The sequence below is a fragment of the Budorcas taxicolor genome, chromosome 14 (assembly GCF_023091745.1).
Source record: "Budorcas taxicolor isolate Tak-1 chromosome 14, Takin1.1, whole genome shotgun sequence".
Classification (NCBI taxonomy): domain Eukaryota; kingdom Metazoa; phylum Chordata; class Mammalia; order Artiodactyla; family Bovidae; genus Budorcas; species Budorcas taxicolor.
In genome coordinates this window covers 67,750,014-67,768,315 of record NC_068923.1, presented here as the reverse complement: position 1 = coordinate 67,768,315, position 18,302 = coordinate 67,750,014, and the positions used below count along the sequence as shown (strand labels likewise).

Below are 18,302 nucleotides of genomic sequence, written 5' to 3'. Positions count from 1 at the left end.
GCCTATGATCCAGGACTGTGAGAGGTAGGATCGAAGACTGGACAAGGAAGTTCTCCTCAATCTGTTCCCACAGTCGTGGTTTTGGAGGCTCTCCTGTTCCAGGCTGCCCATGTCTCTTCCCTCATTACCTCCGTCTGACTGGGACCCAACCAACTTGGCTCCTCAGAGGTTTCTGATGGCTATATGCTAAAATTTATTTATTTCTTTATTTACTTTTGGCTAATAAAAACTGTATTTACTTAGGGTATATAGCATGATGTTTTGATAAAGGCATACATTGTAAAATGATATCACAGTCACATTAATTAACATATCCATCATCTTCCATAGTTGCTATTTTCTGTGTTGAGAACACTTGAGATTTACTCTCTTAGCAAATTTCAAGTACACAATACATTGTTATTACAGTCACCATGTTGTATATTCGATCTCCAAACTTCTTTACCTTATAACTGAAAGCTTATATCTTTTCATCAGTATCTCCTCTTTTCTCCTCTGCCCCCCAACCTCTGGTAACCACCTTTCTGCTCTCTTGTATTGTGAGCCTTTTTGGTTCCATATGAATTTTAGGATTTTCTTTTTCTCTAAAAATTCCATTAGAATATTGATAGGGGTTTTAATTGAATCTATAGATCATTTTGGGTAGAACGGACATTTTGACAATATTAAATCTTCCAATCAAGGAACACGGGTTATCTTTCCATTTATTTGTGTTCTCTTTGATATCTTCCATCAGTGTTTTATAGTTATCAATTTTTCATGTCCTTAGTTAAATTTATTTCTAAATATTTTTTTGTTGTTATTGTAAATGGGATTGTTTTCTTTATTCTTATTTTTTGGGGATTTTGTTTGTTATTGGTATGTATAAACACAACTGATTTTTTTTTTTTTTTTGGTCATGCTGTTCTTTGTTGTTGTGTGAGTTTTCTCTAGTTGCAGTTAGCAGGGGCCACTCTTTATTGCCTTGTGTGGGCTTCTCATTGCGGTGGCTTCTCTTGTTGTGAAGCACGGGCTCCAGGTGCACGGGCCTCGGTGGCTGCAGCACGTGGGCTCAGTAGTTGCAGTTTCCAGGCTCTAGAGAGTGGACCCAGTAGTTGTGGCACATGGGCTTTGTTGCTCCATGGCATGTGGGATCTTCCTCGACCAGGGATTGAACCTGTGCCCCCTGCCTTGGCAGGTGGGCTCTTAACCACTGAACCACCAGGGAGGTCCCAGACTTTACTGAATGTATCCTAGACCTTACTGAATGCTTTTATTAATTTTAACAGTTATTTGATGTGTAGGATGATTTCATCTGCACAGTTTCATGTTCCTGGATCCACCCATCTCCCCCTTCTTTCTGCAGCTTCTCTAGGGTCAAGCACAGGTGCAGAGCCAGCATCTCGTGGTAGCTTGCCATCCTGTCTGACCTTCTAATATTTTTGTGTATATTTTTAAAATATGACAAACCTATAGTTTTACAAAGTTGTATTGTCTACCTAGCACCAGTCATTGCTATTTTAAGGTTTATGGTTATGACACATAATGAGTGTAATGATTTCAGAATTCTGTAATATTACATTACTTGGATAAACTGTAATTTATTAATTACCCCCTAATGTTGGACATTTGGAGTGCTTTCCATTGTCCCAACATGAGTTGTAATTGTATTAAATTTTCATACCTACAAAAGTATTTTTGGATATTTTCCTTTTTTTGTTGTTGTTTCCCTGTATTGTGAAAGAGTTAAGGCAGCTTTCAGAAGTGCTTTAAGTTCTGGGAGAATCTGCCTCTTTGTGTCTGATTCATTTTCTGAGTGGGTGGTGTACTGCTTTAACCTTGTCACTGACAGGAAAGTTCAGATTTCATCCTGCAAAAAGAGGTCTGTCCTTGCAGTTCTCTTCACTGAAGTGTTTGCCTTTCTACAATGATTGTACACACTCTTCCATCAATATACTGGTACTTGCTAGTGTCAGTTCTCCTTTTGAATTGAAATTGCAATTTCCTTTGTTCATTTGGGCTATTTTTAAACTGGAAGCTCTTATTTAAAAGCCATAGATTGTGTTCCAGATTAACCCTGTCCAAATTTGGTAATGATAATTAAACCACTGAGGGTAATCAAAATAATCAAATGAAGGAAAAGCACTTATTTTCTAACTTCTCTGGCTAAAATGAATGTTCAGATAATGTGACTTTAGTTTTTATATAAATCCATAGCATTTTGGTAAGCAGCTTCTGAAAATAGATTAATGAATCATCATGGGAGAAAACTTGAGAATCTTTGATTTAAAAGGAACATTAGCAGTCATTTAAGACAGTCTACCACACAAAAGCAAAACTCATCTACAGAGTGCCTGATAGTCCATCTGGTTTGGATTAAACCCCTTCCATGGGGCTTCCCTGGTGGATCAGACAGTAAGGAATCTGCCTGCAATGAAGGAGACTGGGATTCAATCCCTGGGTCAGGAAGATCTCCTGCAGAAGGAAATGGCAACCCACTCCAGTATTCTAGCCTGGAGAATTCCATGGACAGAGGAGCCTGGCAGGGTATAGTCGATGGGGTTATAAAGAGTCAGACACAACTGAGCGACTTTTACTTACTCACCCATTCATGGCTAGAAGATAACCTCCTCATAAATCAGCTCATTTATTTTTGGATAGCTTTAATGAAAAGTTCTCCTTTTATTTATTTATTTTTCTTGAATTGAAACCTGTCTTTTCAACATCTATGCAAAGACACGCTGACTTTCCTTTGCGCCACACAGAAAAAGGTGTATTTCTCCTTATCATAGTCTTCTGAATATTTGAAGACATCTGTATGGTTTCCCCTGTGTTCTTTTTTAGAATAAATGTCCTTAGGCCATTCAGGCTTTTTCCCCTCCTTAAAGTGATGATGTCTGTATCACTAATCATCTCAAACACTTTCCTGGATATTTTTCAATTTATTCATGTTCTTAAAATAAGGATTGAAGGGCAGAAAACAGTGGCTCACAGACATAGTGGAATCACTTTACATTCCTGTGATCTTGATTTGGGATATTTTGCTTTAGAAATATCTGTTAGAGACTTCCTCCAAAGTTCATTATGTAGGATTTCCCTGTGATATACCTATAGGTACATATTGTTTCCAATAGTCTTATTCTAGAACATAGTCTCCAAGAGATGGCACTGTACTCCTGATAATTAGGTGTAAAATTGATAATCATTAAGCTCTTTTATAAGGGCTATCTCATAAAGCCACATTGCTTTCAAAAGGAAATACGATTTGTAGAAATGAATGAAAACATTATCCTTTACACCTGAGAGCTAATCTTTAATCACAGCTTGAATTTCATGGCCCATGATGGGAGAAAATAAAATAAGAATGTGTCACTACACTACAACTAGCAATAGGCAATGTTTTGTGCTACACGTGGAAGATTTGCACGCCAATTATTTGTAAAGCATGTTAGACTGGGACTAAAAGGGATCTTACACATCATACCCTCCTAATTGTATTATACAAGTGACTGACCACTCATGATCTCAACTATCTGGGAATCATTGTATTCTGATAGATTATTTGAGAGGTAATTGTACTGTTTTGTTTTCTTTATTTCTTTTTGTTTTTTTAGTTCCTGCTCTACCTAAAAAATTGTTTTGACCAAATTTGGAACATCTTAATTAGATTAAATCAATCTATTTAATAGAAAACAAAATCAGTTAATGTTTAGTGATATTTATTATTTGTTAGCCTCGTCTCTCTCTCTCTATATATATGTATATATATATATCTATGTCTATAAAATGTGTGTGTGTGCTCAGTCACTCAGTTGTGTCTGACTCTTTGAGACCTTATGGACTGTAGCCTGCCAGGTTCCTTTGTTCATGGAATTTTCCAGGCATGAATACAGAAGGGGGTTGCCATTTCCTCCTGCAGGGAATCTGCCCAATCCAGGAACTTGACCCTAGTCTCTTGCTTCTCCTGCATTGGCAGGGTGATTCTTTACCACTGCGCCACCTAGGAAGCCTATATAATACATACAAACACACACACACATACAGTATGTTATATATAACATATATATATATATATCCATCTCACATTCTGATCGAAGAAATAGATATTATTAGTGCTAAAATCATCCTTCCTTCAATCTGTACACCTCCTGATTCAGCCCTGTTCCCAACAATTGCCCAGTCCAAAATGCAATCTGAGACTTTGTGATAATCATTCCTTTACTTTTATGTTTTTACTATCTCAGTGTGTATCCATAGGCAATACTTTGCCTTCAGTTCAGTTCAGTTCAGTCGCTCAGTTGTGTCTGACTCTTTGCAACCCCATGAATCGCAGCACACCAGGTCTCCCTGTCCATCACCAACTCCCGGAGTTCACTCAGACTCACGTTCATTGAGTTAGTGATGCCATCTAGCCGTCCCCTTCTCCTCCTGCCCCCAATCCCTCCCAGCATCAGAGTGTTTTCCAATGAGTCAACTCTTCGCATGAGGTGGCCAAAGTACTGGAGTTTCAGCTTTAGCATCGTTCCTTCCAAAGAACACCCAGGGCTGATCTCCTTCAGAATGGACTGGTTGGATCTCCTTGCAGTCCAAGGGACTCTCAAGAGTCTTCTCCAACACCACAGTTCAAAAGCATCAGTTCTTCAGTGCTCAGCCTTTTTCACAGTCCAACTCTCACATCCATACATGACTACAGGAAAAACCATAGCCTTGACTAGATGGACCTTAGTCGGCAAAGTAATGTCTCTGCTTTCGAATATGCTATCTAGGTTGGTCACAACTTTTCTTCCAAGGAGTAAGTGTCTTTTAATTTCATGGCTGCAGTCACCATCTGCAGTGATATTGGAGCCCCAAAAATAAAGTCTGACACTGTTTCCACTGTTTCTCCATCTATTTCCCATGAAGTGATGGGACCGGATGCCATGATCTTCGTTTTCTGAATGTTGAGCTTTAAGCCAACTTTTTCACTTTCCACTTTTGCCTGATTTGGGCCTTGGTATAAATACCCTCATATTTTATATATTTTCCTATTGCTTACTGCTTTCATTCAACACTATGTGTAATACGTCCATATGGATATATGCAGCATGTTTCATTTATTTTTACCACTATATGGTAAAAACATGTACTGCTGTATGTATTACAATTTATTTGTTCAACTTACTATTGGTATTTAATCAGGTTATTTCTGGGCTTCCCAGGTGGCACTAGTGGTAAAGATCCCGCCTGCCAATGCAGGAGACATAAAGAGATGCAGGTTAGATCCCTGGGTCAGGAAGATCCCCTGGAGGAGGTCACAGCAACACACTCCAGTATTCTTGCTTGGAGAATTCCATAGACAGAGGAGCCTGGCGGGATACAGTCCATGGGGTCACAACCAGACATGGCTGAGCGACTTTTACTCACTCATCCATTCCCAGCTAGAAGATAACCACCTCATCAATCAGCTCATTTAGTTTTGGATAGCTTTAATGAAAAGTTCACCTTTTATTTATTTATTTTTTCTTGAATTGAAACCTGCCTTTTTAACATCTATGTAAAGATACACTGACTTCCCTTTGTGCCATACAGAAGAAGGTGTGTTTCTCCTTATCATAGTCTTCTGAATATTTGAAGACATCTTCTGGTTTCAACCCTAAGTGTTCTCTCACAAAGAGTCAGACACGACTGAGTGACTAACACACACACACGCTCCATGAGGTGTTAGAATTTTCTCCTTTTTCTTAGGGCTATGGATTTTTCAAATCTCTCAGGGTTATATCTGGTCCTGAGTTACCTGTCTGGGGGAGCAGCTGAGTCAGCCTTCTTGGCCAGAGTGTACCCAGCTGATGCCAATTGTGCAGAGTCAAACCAGGTGTGTTAACAAAGTAATAGACCAGAGGCTTTGAGAGCCTAGTATGTGGGATCCAAGCCTGGGGTACCAGCAGGTTGAGCAGAAGTATGCTCTAGAGGTTGGGACATACTGGTGAGTTCAGATGTATGGTCCAGAGGAGAGTCTCCTTTACATCCATCTCAAGAAGGGGATTTAATGCTGTTCATTTGTGGACTTCACGAGATTTAGTCCAGGCTTCACAGAATTGTCTGTGACTGCTCCCTGGCTTCATTGGGAACAGCTGTGTTGAGTTGCCTTATATCAGGAAGCCTGCTGGGAAATGTATCCAAATGTCCTCCAAGGAAGACAGAGTTCTGGTAAGTAAGTGGCTCAGTTCAGTTCAGCCGCTCAGTCATGCCCGACTCTTTGTGACCCCATGAATCGCAGCACGCCAGGCCTCCCTGTCCATCACCAAATTAGTGTCGGAGTAAAACACAGCCAGGATCCAGCTGACTTTTATGTTCATTCAGAGAGAATGGATCGTTCCTAGGAATTCTTCAGACTGGAAATGTTTAACTTGGAGAAAATCCTTCTGTCTTAATTTATGCCTGTCTTTGTTTTCAGAGCTGGCAAACTTGGGAGTTTGGGAGATGTCTGTAAGCCTATTTGTGAGCTTTGTCCAATCCTGGTTGATGTAGGCCTATTGTCTTGGGACAACAGGTTTCCCACAGTCATCCTAGGAGGGTTTCTGGGGGTTGTTGTCATCTGAGGTCAATAGGTGTAGTTAGAGGTTAAGAGGAAAGGAGAAAAGGCCAGTAAATATGACTTTAGTCCATTCCTATTGGTATCTGCCTTTCAAATCGAATCCATGTCTTCCAAAATAGTATAATAAATTTGAAGACTTAGATTTTTTCTCTCCCTATCTTGAGCTGTCTGGCTTCTGACTCTTAGGCTTGATGTTATTGTTTCGTCGTTAAGTCATGTCATTCTTTTGAGACCCAGTGGGGTGTAGCCCACCAGGCTCCTCTGTCCTCAAAACTTCCCAGGCAAAAATACTGCAGTGGTTTGCTATTTTCTTCTCCAGGGGACCTTCCCAACCCAGGAACTGAAACCAGTTACCTTACGTCTCCTACATTGGCAGATAGGTTCTTTACCACTGAGCCTCCTGGGAAACTCCTTAGACTTGATTGGGAGTGAAATTTCCTTTAGAAAAAGTGTGCGTGTGTGTCTTTGAATCTAACCTAGATCTTTCTCCTCCAGGTGTTTTCTCAGTAACTTCTCCCTTCACTCAGCTTTCTCAAGACTGAGAAAGGCTGGGCTAACCATTATGTACCATTCCAGGAAAAGGCTCGTGTTGGTTGATGGAGATTTTGCTTTGGAGATTTGAAAATTCTAGCGACTGCTCGTAAAATTTCTCTATTTTGGCTGCTTCCTTGTTCTCCTGCCCAAATTCCTTCTCTTACTCTGCCTGCATCCTTCTTTCTCCCAAAATTTCACATCCTACTAACCAACAGATCATAGGTATTTTGTATGCTGTTCTGGCTCTATGTATACTCTGTGTGTTCAATGAGTCTTATGTTTTTGACATTTTAATGATATTTATTCTGGTTACTGAATCAAAGTTTTAAAGTATTTGCTTAATTCCTTTTTTTTTACTTTTAAAAAATTCTAGTCATACAAAAGTGTAGATTCATAAATTGTACCAACTAAGAAGTTGCATTAGAATGACTGATTATAGCAGTATTAAGGAACTTTTGGGGAAAAAACCCCAGTCATTATCACATGAATCTCTTAATATTTATACATTATAGTTCAGGAAGATGTAATTTTCCACTTTGTATATTATTTCACATTCCACTTTTTCCAAGTAATTATTTTTATAAATCTATAATTATTATATTAATGGACACAATGACTTTCTGTCATATATATAGACATGTATGAGCAATTCATTGATGACAGACTATTTTGGTTAATTTTAATTCCATCCTCCCTCCATCCTTTCCTTTTCTCTCCTCTCTCCCTTCCTTTCTTCCTTCTTCCTTTCCTTTATTAGATATACATTTGGAACAGACCTCTTATTAATATAGCTTTTTGCTTTTGTTGAATTTCCTTAGGCATCATTCCTATGAATAAAGTTGCTGGTTAAAGAATACAAACATAAATGGTTTTACAAACTTAAAAGTATTTTCAAAGCTTTTAATGCTTCCAGCTGTGTAAAGTCTGTATAAGTTTCACCATGACTTTGAACATCATGTATTATAATTTACAAAAATCTTTACTCCTTTGATGTAATTAAATTATTGTTTGTAGTTTGTTTTAAATTGCTTTTTCTTTAGTATGAGAAAGCAGGACATTTTCTGTTTTGTGTTTGCTCTTTGTATTTTCTATTATATGAACTCTGTTTGTATCATAAGATATATTTCTCTTCTGCATCCTGAGAGTCTAAAAGCAAATTCTGCTGAGAGATAAGGAATTTTACAATTTTTTGCATTGAATATTATTTAACATATTTAAGTATTAATCTATTTAAATACATGTATACTACAAATACTTTCACTAAGTAGAATCTAGGTTGAATTCTCCAAAAAAAAATCCACAACCTTGATTATAAATTTATATTATAAAAATGATAACATTTATTATCTCAATATTTAAATTAATTTTAACTAAATTTAATTTTGATATGGGATTTAAAAATTTTTATTTCAGTTATGGAGATTATATTTTATTTCACTCAGGCATGTATTTTAAATAGTATAATGGAGTGCTCTGATACATTATAATCATTGAATTGGAAATGGATAATTGAGGAACTGACTTTTGAAATAGCCTTCATTTACTTACTGTTTTTTACTGAGCATCCTCTTGAACTAGGTATTGTTTGGTACTAAGAACCAAATGGTAAATTAATTTCAACCTTTCTCTGAGAGAACTTTGTGATCCAATGTGGAAGCAAGAATTATAGATAATTATAATGGATGTGCTATGGTAGGAGAAACACAGTCAAGAAAAATTCACAACCAGTTGAGTCCCAGAAACCCAGTTTCTCTGGGGAGGAGAGGCATCTAACTGAAGTTCAGACACAGTAGTATTTAAACTGAGATCTGAAGGTGTGGCCTTCTTCATACAAAGGACCTTGTACATCCCCATTGCGACTATTCTTGTTCTGTCCTCGGTCTCCCTGTTGTTGTTCAGTCGCTCAGTCGTGTCTGACTCTTCGCGACCCTGTGGACTGCAGCAATCCAGGATTTACCTCTACTTTACCGTCTCCCGGAGCGTCCTCAAACTCGTATTCAGTGAGTTGATGATGCCATCCAGCCATCTTGTCCTCTGTCATCCCCTCCTCCTCCTGACTCTGTGAGTGAGTACTAATATATAGTTTTTGTCTTTTTCCCAGAAGACACAAATCAGTGTCGTGGGAAGAGTCCGGCCCTATGGAGAGCAGCCAGGTAGAAGCCCTGAAGGCCAGACTCCTCTACCAGGATGTTTGCAGGGCAGCTCAGCGTCTCGACCATTTCCTTCTAAAAGGAAATGCCCACGAAGAGCTTTTCAAGCCTCATGTCCTGGCCCTCAGGGATATGGTCCAGCAAGTCTGCATTAAACTCATGTTCCTGCACCCAGTGGATTATGGGAGGAAAGCAGAAGAGCTGCTCTGGAGGAAAACGTACTCCGACGTGGCTCTGCTGCTGCTGAAGCCCGACAGAAAAAACACGGACTCCTCCGAGGAACAGTGGGAAGGCCCCCTGCGGGCGCATCTGAAGGGTGGCCTCAGGTTCTATGAACACCTTTTCCTGTTCCTGCAGGAGCACTACCAGCTGGGCTTGTGGAGCTACATCGACTGGCCTCACAGTGCCATCCGCTTCATCGGCTGCAAAAGAGCGGGGCCTGCGTCAGAGGAAGAGGTGGACTGGGCGCGGATGGCCTGTCACCGCTGCCTGCTGTACCTGGGAGACTTGTTCCGCTTTCAGAATGAGTTCTTGGCCCTGCACACCACGGACCTGGCAGAGAGGTGTTATTACGGAGCCCTGTCAGTGGCACCACACATGGGCATGCCCTTCAACCAGCTGGGAGCTCTCACAGGGAGCAAGTACTATGGTGTGGAAGCCACATACTTCTACCAGCGCTGCCTCCACTCGGAAGTGCCTTTTAAAGGGGCGTCTTGGAACCTCAAACGACTCTACCATCATGCGGGAAAAAGATACAGCCGGCTGAAGAGGTACCAGGGGAAGAAGCTCTCTCCCAGCCAGAGGCAGTGTTGGGATAACAAAAGGTTACTGGTTAGCTTCCTCTACCTTCAGAGTCTCTTGCAGCCTAAGAGGAAATTCAGAGCCACCAGGCTCATGGCCTTGTGTCAGCTGGTTCTGGAAGACTTCCGTCTCTGTCTTTCCTATCGGCCCTGCCCATCTGACCAGAGCCAGGCCTCCAGAGAGAGAAAGCCCGCAAGAGGCTACCAGTTCCTCCCTGACCTCCTCATCTTCCACATGGTGGTCCTCTGCCTCATGAGTGTGCACAGCCTGAGGACAGTGGGCTCCAAGCAGCACAGGACAGCGGTCACCTTCACCTTGACCCTTTTCTCCCATTTAATTCAACACGTGACAACTCGCCTCCAGGCTGAACTCCAGAAAGGGAACATCTTCCCAGAGGTGGACGTTCCCAGGGACAAGGAAAACCAACAGAAGATGGAGGCTGGGGCGGGGCAACAAGATGCTCTAGCCCCCTCCCCTGGGCCCCACCGCAGCAAATCTCAGAAAACCCACAGGTCATCTCACGTTTCCAGTGAGGGTGACAACCCAGAAGCCAGTTTTCATTGTTGCTGTGACTGGGATGAGACAGATGAAGATGAAAACACATCCTTATGCTCACAGGTCAGCTCAGAACTCAGCAGTGAAACCACTTATTCAGACACAACTGATGATGAGGAAAGTGGCTCCCTGAATCCACAAGCAATGCAGGAGGGTGGAGCCAAATCCAAAGATAGAATTTCCCCTCCCAGGGATAAGCTGAAGACGTGTCAACCTCCCAGTCATCTCCTAGGTCTCTTAAAAACAACCAGTTCCGCTAGCCTGTCAGCCCCATCGAGCCACAAGCTTCCAGGCAAACATGGCTTTCACTTGGCTCCTGTCTTCAGCCACAGTTTCCTGATGCCTCCTAGTCCTGCCTCCAGCAAAGCATCTGTCACAGAGGATGGCGTGAGCAGCTGTCTTGAGACAGAGCCTCCTGCTGACTGCAACTTGGGGCAGAACACCCCCATCAGCCAACCCTGCAGCAATCTCCAGACCATTCAGAAGAAACTGCAGGTCCTCTCTGCAGAGGGGCTGCTGCCCACGGTCAAGGTGATACTGGGCTGGCTCCGCGCCAACTGCAGTCTCCTCACCACACATTGGTGGAGCCTGTTTGGCCTGTGGGACCACCTGTCCATGCTGCTGAACCTGCTGCCCTCTGTGCGAGACCTTCAGGAGCCAGGCCTAGGCCTGTCCCACCATCTCCATGAGCTACTGCAGAGCTGCAAGGGCCCACACCTTCCCCAGTTCCTGCAGCTCCCAGAGGACATTGTCCTGGGCCAGCACTGGCTGCAGCAGGCTTCCCAGGAGAGAGCAGGCTTGGAGCAGGACCCACCTCCACTCAGCTCCCAAGATGAAGCTGCTGTGCGCGTCTGTTTCCTCAGAAGCTTTGGCCACTTCGCCACGACACTCCCTGGACAGTTTCTGAAGTATGACTCTCATTCAGGGGTCTTTGTGAGCACTGGGTTTGAAGGACCAGACAACCCATCTCAGCAGTTGCTAGAGAAAACTTCCAGGATCAGATTTTTCAAAGACATAGTACAACTGTGGCTTCAACGTGAAGTGGTACTGCTGGAGAAGACTCTCAGGCACATTCAGATTCAGTCAGCTTTGACCCCTTACCTGTTCCCTGACCCCCGGGCCCTCTGTGAGCACCTGCCAGTCATCCGGCAGCTTGCCACCAGTGGTCAGTTTCTCCTCATCATACCCAACATTGTGGTGGACATATTGTATATCCTGAGAAGGGAGGACAAGCGGGCTTCAGCAGCCATCACCTTCCTAGAGGGGGAGCTGAAGAGAGGGAACCAGTACCTTCTCTGCCAGTCCTGTGTGTCTGTGACGTTGATGAGACCCAGAATGACCAGGCCAGACTCTGATGCCTGGGACCTCTATAACATGCTTGACTTCTGCAGAGGTCTGCTGGACTCATCCTGGCTGGGGGCCCCTGACCACAGGACTATGATGACCATCCTCACGGGCATCTGTTTAGACAACCCTAGGAATCTCTCATACCCCCTGCAGCTGGTGCTGGGGATGGCAACTGAAGCTGGTGTGGAAGTCAAGAATGTCCTGCGCTTCTACAGGAAGTGGAAGATGGTCAGCTGACGTGGTCGTATCTCCCTACTTCCTCCCTTAGCACTTACACATCAAGCTCAGTCTGTTCACCTCTCTTGTTCGCACCTAATGTTAAAGGTAGCCATTGTGTAAACTCATATCTGTACCTACCTACCTATGGGTAGAGTCTCAGTGGACCATCTCCCAGAGGCCTTCATATTTCCTTCTTTGTTGTCTTGACTTGATATCACATTCTCTGTATGAAAAATATCTCTAGGTTAAACTAACTCAGTATTTGGTGTTTTTATGGTAAAGCAGAAACTTAAGGAGGCATTTCTCAGTGCCTACTCAGCTGGTGGAACTGTAATTTGTTTTGCTCTTTTTTTTTTTTTTTTTTTTGCTTTGCTCTGTTTTGTGACATGAAACTTTTTAATGCGATTTTATTGTGATGGATCATGCCTATTATGTAAGGTAGGCTTTGCCATCTGTGAAAGCTCAATAAATGGAAAGTTAAAATTCTGATTGGAGTGAAGGGTTTTATTGCAATTCCTGGTTACTTCTTCACTGTCTTTTATGCTCCATTCAGGTTTTTCCCTTCTGGCTAGGACGAGTTCAGTAGCCCAGAACACTATGGTAGGATTTCATTTGCTCCCTCTAATATGACAGCAATAGCCCCAAGGATCAGCTGATCTGGTTCCACTTCTGATTATCTGGGAGTAGGTACTATTTAGTGGTACAGTATTGGTAAAGTCTCTAGTTTGGCTACCATGACATTGTCTCTTGCTTTTTTCCTGGCCCTCAGATTCTTTGGGGACCTCTTGTCAACATCCTACTGTTGTATACTCTGGAGGGTAGCTCTTTTCCTCCATTAGCAGAGTTTGAATGTGGACCCTGTGAATACTGGCCACAAGTGAATATCTACCGACTCACTCAGATTGACATGCATTACAAGTATTAACATTAATATCCTCCCCTCCTCCCATCCCCAGAGTTCTTCCCTGATTAACCATCATATTTCAAGGCCAAACTTCATCTTCTTTTAGGATTCTAAGTTCTTGAGGAATCTGAATCATTCTCTGTCTGGATATATTCCTCCCTGAGTCAACCTCAGGTCTAATTTCTCCCCTCAGAAGCAGAGAAATTATCTTCTGAGCTTTTTCCTGACTCATGGGTTCTGACTTCTCAGTTGTCCTAAGCTAAGCCTTTGTATTTCAGTTAAACTTCTGTCACTTCCCCCTTTCCATTCTTTTTAAAGTATTTTATTGTATTTATTAGAAAAATTGCAATACACGGAAGAAAATCTTAAAAAAGAGAAAAACCCAAAGGTTGATATACCCTAATATTAGCATTTTGTTTTCAGTTTATTCATAACTTGTCATTCTTCCTCTGCATACATGTTTTTCTTAGTTATAATTATATTGTATAAACACATTTTTATTTTTTAAAAATGTTAGTGGTGGATATCTTTATTGCTTTATTATTATTATTAAAATTTTAATTTTGTGTTGAGATATAGCTGATTAACAAGCAATGTAGTAATAGTTTCAGGTGAACAGCAAAGGGACTTATCCATTCTTCCCCAAACTCCCCCTCCCATCCAGGCTGCCACATAACATTGAGCAGAGTTCCATGAGCTGTACAGTAGATCCTTGGTGGTTATCTGTTTTAAACATAGCAGTGTGTACATACAAATCTTTTTAACTTCCTTTTCTTCAAATTACAGGCACTTCTTATATTATTGCATTATCTTCATTGCCCCTTTAATAACACCTTCCTGTTATTGTTTGCTTAAGTGTTAACCTTTTTTTCTAATATTTTAGCATTAAATTATTAATAATCATGCCTGAGTGCACGTGCACACACACAGAGGTCTCTGTATCTGCTAGGATTAGTTCCTTAGGATAGGTGAACAGAAATTAATTTACTGAGTTAAAAACTATAAATATATATATATATATGTACATAAGTTTACATATATTTATGTGTTTATATATATGTATATGTAAGTGTCTGTCATGTCTGACTTATGGGATTCTCCAGGCAAGAATACTAGAGTGGGTTGCCATGTTCTTCTCCAGCGGATCTTTCCAACCCAGGGATCGAACCCAAGTCTCTTATGTCTCCTGCTCTGGCATGTGATTTCTTTACCACTAGTGCCACCTGGGAAGCCATATATGTATATGTACATATGCAGGTAAATATAACTTTTTATGAAATATTGACAAATGGCTTTCCACAGAGGAATTTATTTCCAGGAGAGGAATAAACATTTAACATGGTTTCATAGCCATATTTTCCACCAAATACATTATGATAATTTTCATAATAATCATTTTTTAAAGATGATTTTTAAAAGTGACTGTGTTATGCATATTCCATAATTTGCATAACCATTGTCCTGTTTTCATATATTTTTTCTTCATTTTTTCATTATAAATAATGTAAATACATTTTTGTATGTGCTTTTGATTATTAGAGCAAATTCCTAGAAGTAGAATTGCTGAGGCAAAGGGTCAGAATGCATCAGGGCCCTTAATGATTCTAAAAATGATACTAAATGAGGACAATCTCAGAGACCTCCAGGACAGTGTCAAATGCCCCAACATTTGAATCATAGGATTCCCAGAAGAAGACAAAAAGAAAGACCATGAGAAAATACTTGAGGAGATAATAGTTGAAAACTTCCCTAAAAAGGGGAAGGAAATAATCACCCAAGTCCAAGAAACCCAGAGAGTCCCAAACAGGATAAACCCAAGGTGAAACACCCCAAGACACATATTAATCAAATTAACAAAGATCAAACACAAAGAACAAATATTAAAAGCAGCAAGGGGGAAAAAAAAACCAACAAATAACACACAAGGGGATTCCCATAAGGATAACAGCTGATCTTTCAATAGAAACTCTTCAAGCCAGGAAGGAATGGCAAGAGATACTTAAAGTGATGAAAGAAAATAACCTACAGCCCAGATTACTGTACCCAGCAAGGATCTCATTCAAATATGAAGGAGAAATCAAAAGTTTTACAGAGAAGCAAAAGCTGAGAGAATTCAGCACCACCAAACCAGCTCTCCAACAAATGCTAAAGGATATTCTCTAGACAGGAAACACAAAAAGGGTGTATAAACTCGAACCCCAAACAAGAAAGTAAATGGCAACAGGATCATACTTATCAATAATTGCCTTAAACATAAATAGGTTGAATGCCCCAACCAAAAGACAAAGACTGGCTGAATGGATACAAAAATAAGACCCCTATATATGTTGTCTACAAGAGATCCACCTCAAAACAGGGGACACATACAGACTGAAAGTGAAGGGCTGGAAAAAGATATTCCATGAAAATAGAGACCAAAAGAAAGCAGGAGTAGCAATACTCATATCAGATAAAATAGACTTTAAAACAAAGGCTGTGAAAAGAGACAAAGAAGGACATTACATAATGATCAAAGGATCAATCCAAGAAGAAGATATAACAATTATAAATATATATGCACCCAACATAGAAGCACCACAATATGTAAGACAAATGCTAACAAGTATGAAAGGAGAAATTAACAATAACACAATAGTGGGAGACTTTAATACCCCACTCACACCTATGGATAGATCAACTAAACAGAAAATTAACAAGGAAACACAAACTTTAAATGATACAATAGACCAGTTAGACCTAATTGATATCTATAGGACATTCCATCCCCAAACAATTCATTTCACCTTTTTCTCAAGTGCACATGGAACTTTCTCCAGGATAGATCATATCATGGGACATAAATCTAGCCTTGGTAAATTAAAAAAAATTGAAATCATTCCAAGCATCTTTTCTGACCACAATGCAGTAAGTACTCTTGCCTGGGAAAAATCCCACGGACAGAGGAGCCTGGTGGGCTGCAGTCCATGGGGTCACCAAGAGTCGTACACGACTGAGCGACTTCACTTTCACTTTTCACTTTCATGCATTGGAGAGGGAACTGGCAACCCACTCCAGTGTTCTAGCCTGGAGAATCCTAGGGATGGGGCTGCCGTCTATGGGATCACACAGAGTTGGACACGACTGAAGTGACTTAGCAGCAGCAGCAGCAGCAGCAGCAGTAAGATTAGATCTCAATTACAGGAGAAAAACAGCTAAAAATTCCAACATATGGAGGCTGAACAACACACTGCTGAATAACCAACAAATCACAGAAGAAATCAAAAAAGAAATCAAAATATGCATAGAAATGAATGAAAATGAAAACACAACAACCCTAAACCTGTGGGACACTGTAAAAGCAGTGCTAAGGGGAAATTTCATAGCAATACAGGCATAACTCAAGAAACAAGAAAAAAGTCAAATAAATAACCTAACTCTACACCTAAAGCAACTAGAAAAGGAAGACATGAAGAACCCCAGGGTTAGTAGAAGGAAAGAAATCTTAAAAATTAGGGCAGAAATAAATGCAAAATAAACAAAAGAGACCATAGCAAAAATCAACAAAGCCAAAAGCTGGTTCTTTGAAAGGATAAATAAAATTGACAAACCATTAGCCAGACTCATCAAGAAACAAAGGGAGAAAAATCAAATCGATAAAATTATAAATGAAAATGGAGACAGAAGAAACCTGGAAGAAATGGACAAATTCTTAGAAAAGTACAACATTCCAAAACTGAACCAGGAAGAAATAGAAAATCTTAACAGACCCATCACAAGCATGGAAATTGAAACTGTAATCAGAAATCTTACAGCAAACAAAAGCCCAGGTCCAGATGGCTTCACAGCTGAATTCTACCAAAAATTTAGTGAAGAACTAACACCTATCCTACTCAACCTCTTCCAGAAAATTGCAGAGGAAGGTAAACTTCCAAACTCATTTTATGAGGCCACAATCACCCTAATACCAAAACCTGACAAAGATGCCACAAAAAAAGAAAACTACAGGCCAATATCAGTGATGAACATAGATGCAAAAATCCTTAACAAAATCCTAGCAATCAGAATCCAACAACACATTAAAAAGATCATACACCATGACCAAGTGGGCTTTATCCCAAGGATGCAAGGATTCTTCAATATCCGCAAATCAATCAATGTAATACACCACATTAACAGTTTGAAAAATAAAAAGCCATATGATTATTTCAATAGATGCAGAGAAAGCCTTTGACAAAATTCAACATCCATTTATGATAAAAACTCTCCAGAAAGCAGTAATAGAAGGAACATACCATACCTCAACATAATAAAAGCTATATATGACAAACCCACAGCAAACATTATCCTCAATGGTGAAAAATTGAAAGCATTTCCCCTAAAGTCAGGAACATGACAAGGGTGCCCACTTTCACCACTACTATTCAACATAGTTTTGGAAGTTTTGGCCACAGCAATCAGAGCAGAAAAAGAAATAAAAGGAATCCAAATTGGAAAAGAATTAAAACTCTCACTGTTTGCAGATGACATGATGCTCTACATAGAAAACCCTAAAGACTCCACCAGAAAATTACTAGAGCTAATCAATGGATATAGTAAAGTTGCAGGATATAAAATCAACACACAGAAATCCCTTGCATTCCTATACACTAATAATGAGAAAATAATGAGAAAGAGAAATTAAGGAAACAATTCCATTCACCATTGCAACGAAAAGAATAAAATACTTAGCAGTATATCTACCTAAAGAAACTAAGGACCTATATATAGAAAACTATAAAACACTGGTGAAAGAAATCAAAGAGGACACTAATAGATGGAGAAATATACCATGTTTATGGATCAGAAGAATCAATATAGTGAAAATGAGTATACTACCCAAAGCAATTTATATATTCAATGCAATCCCTATCAAGCTACTAATGGTATTTTTCACAGAGCTAGAACAAATAATTTCACAATTTGTATGGAAATACAAAAAACCTCAAATAGCCAAAGCAATCTTGAGAAAGAAGAATGGAACTGGAGGAATCAATCTGCCTGACTTCAGGCTCTACTACAAAGCCAGTCATCAAGACAATATGGTACTGGCACAAAGACAGAAATATAGATCAATGGAACAAAATAGAAAGCCCAGAGATAAATCCATGCACCTATAGACACCTTATCTTTGACAAAGGAGCCAAGAATATACAATGGATTAAAGACAATCTCTTTAACAAGTGGTGCTGGGAAAACTGGTCAACCACTTGTAAAAGAATGA

At 40.2% G+C, this 18,302-nt stretch overlaps 1 protein-coding gene across 1 annotated transcript; it reads left to right on the top strand.

The window, feature by feature from the left end:
* The first annotated feature begins 9,225 nt into the window (after positions 1–9,225).
* On the top strand, positions 9,226–12,177 carry LOC128059199 (nonsense-mediated mRNA decay factor SMG5-like). The gene has a single exon (XM_052651581.1). It carries the CDS (start codon positions 9,226–9,228, stop codon positions 12,175–12,177), a length of 2,952 nt encoding a protein of 983 aa, XP_052507541.1.
* The last annotated feature ends 6,125 nt before the right edge of the window (positions 12,178–18,302 follow it).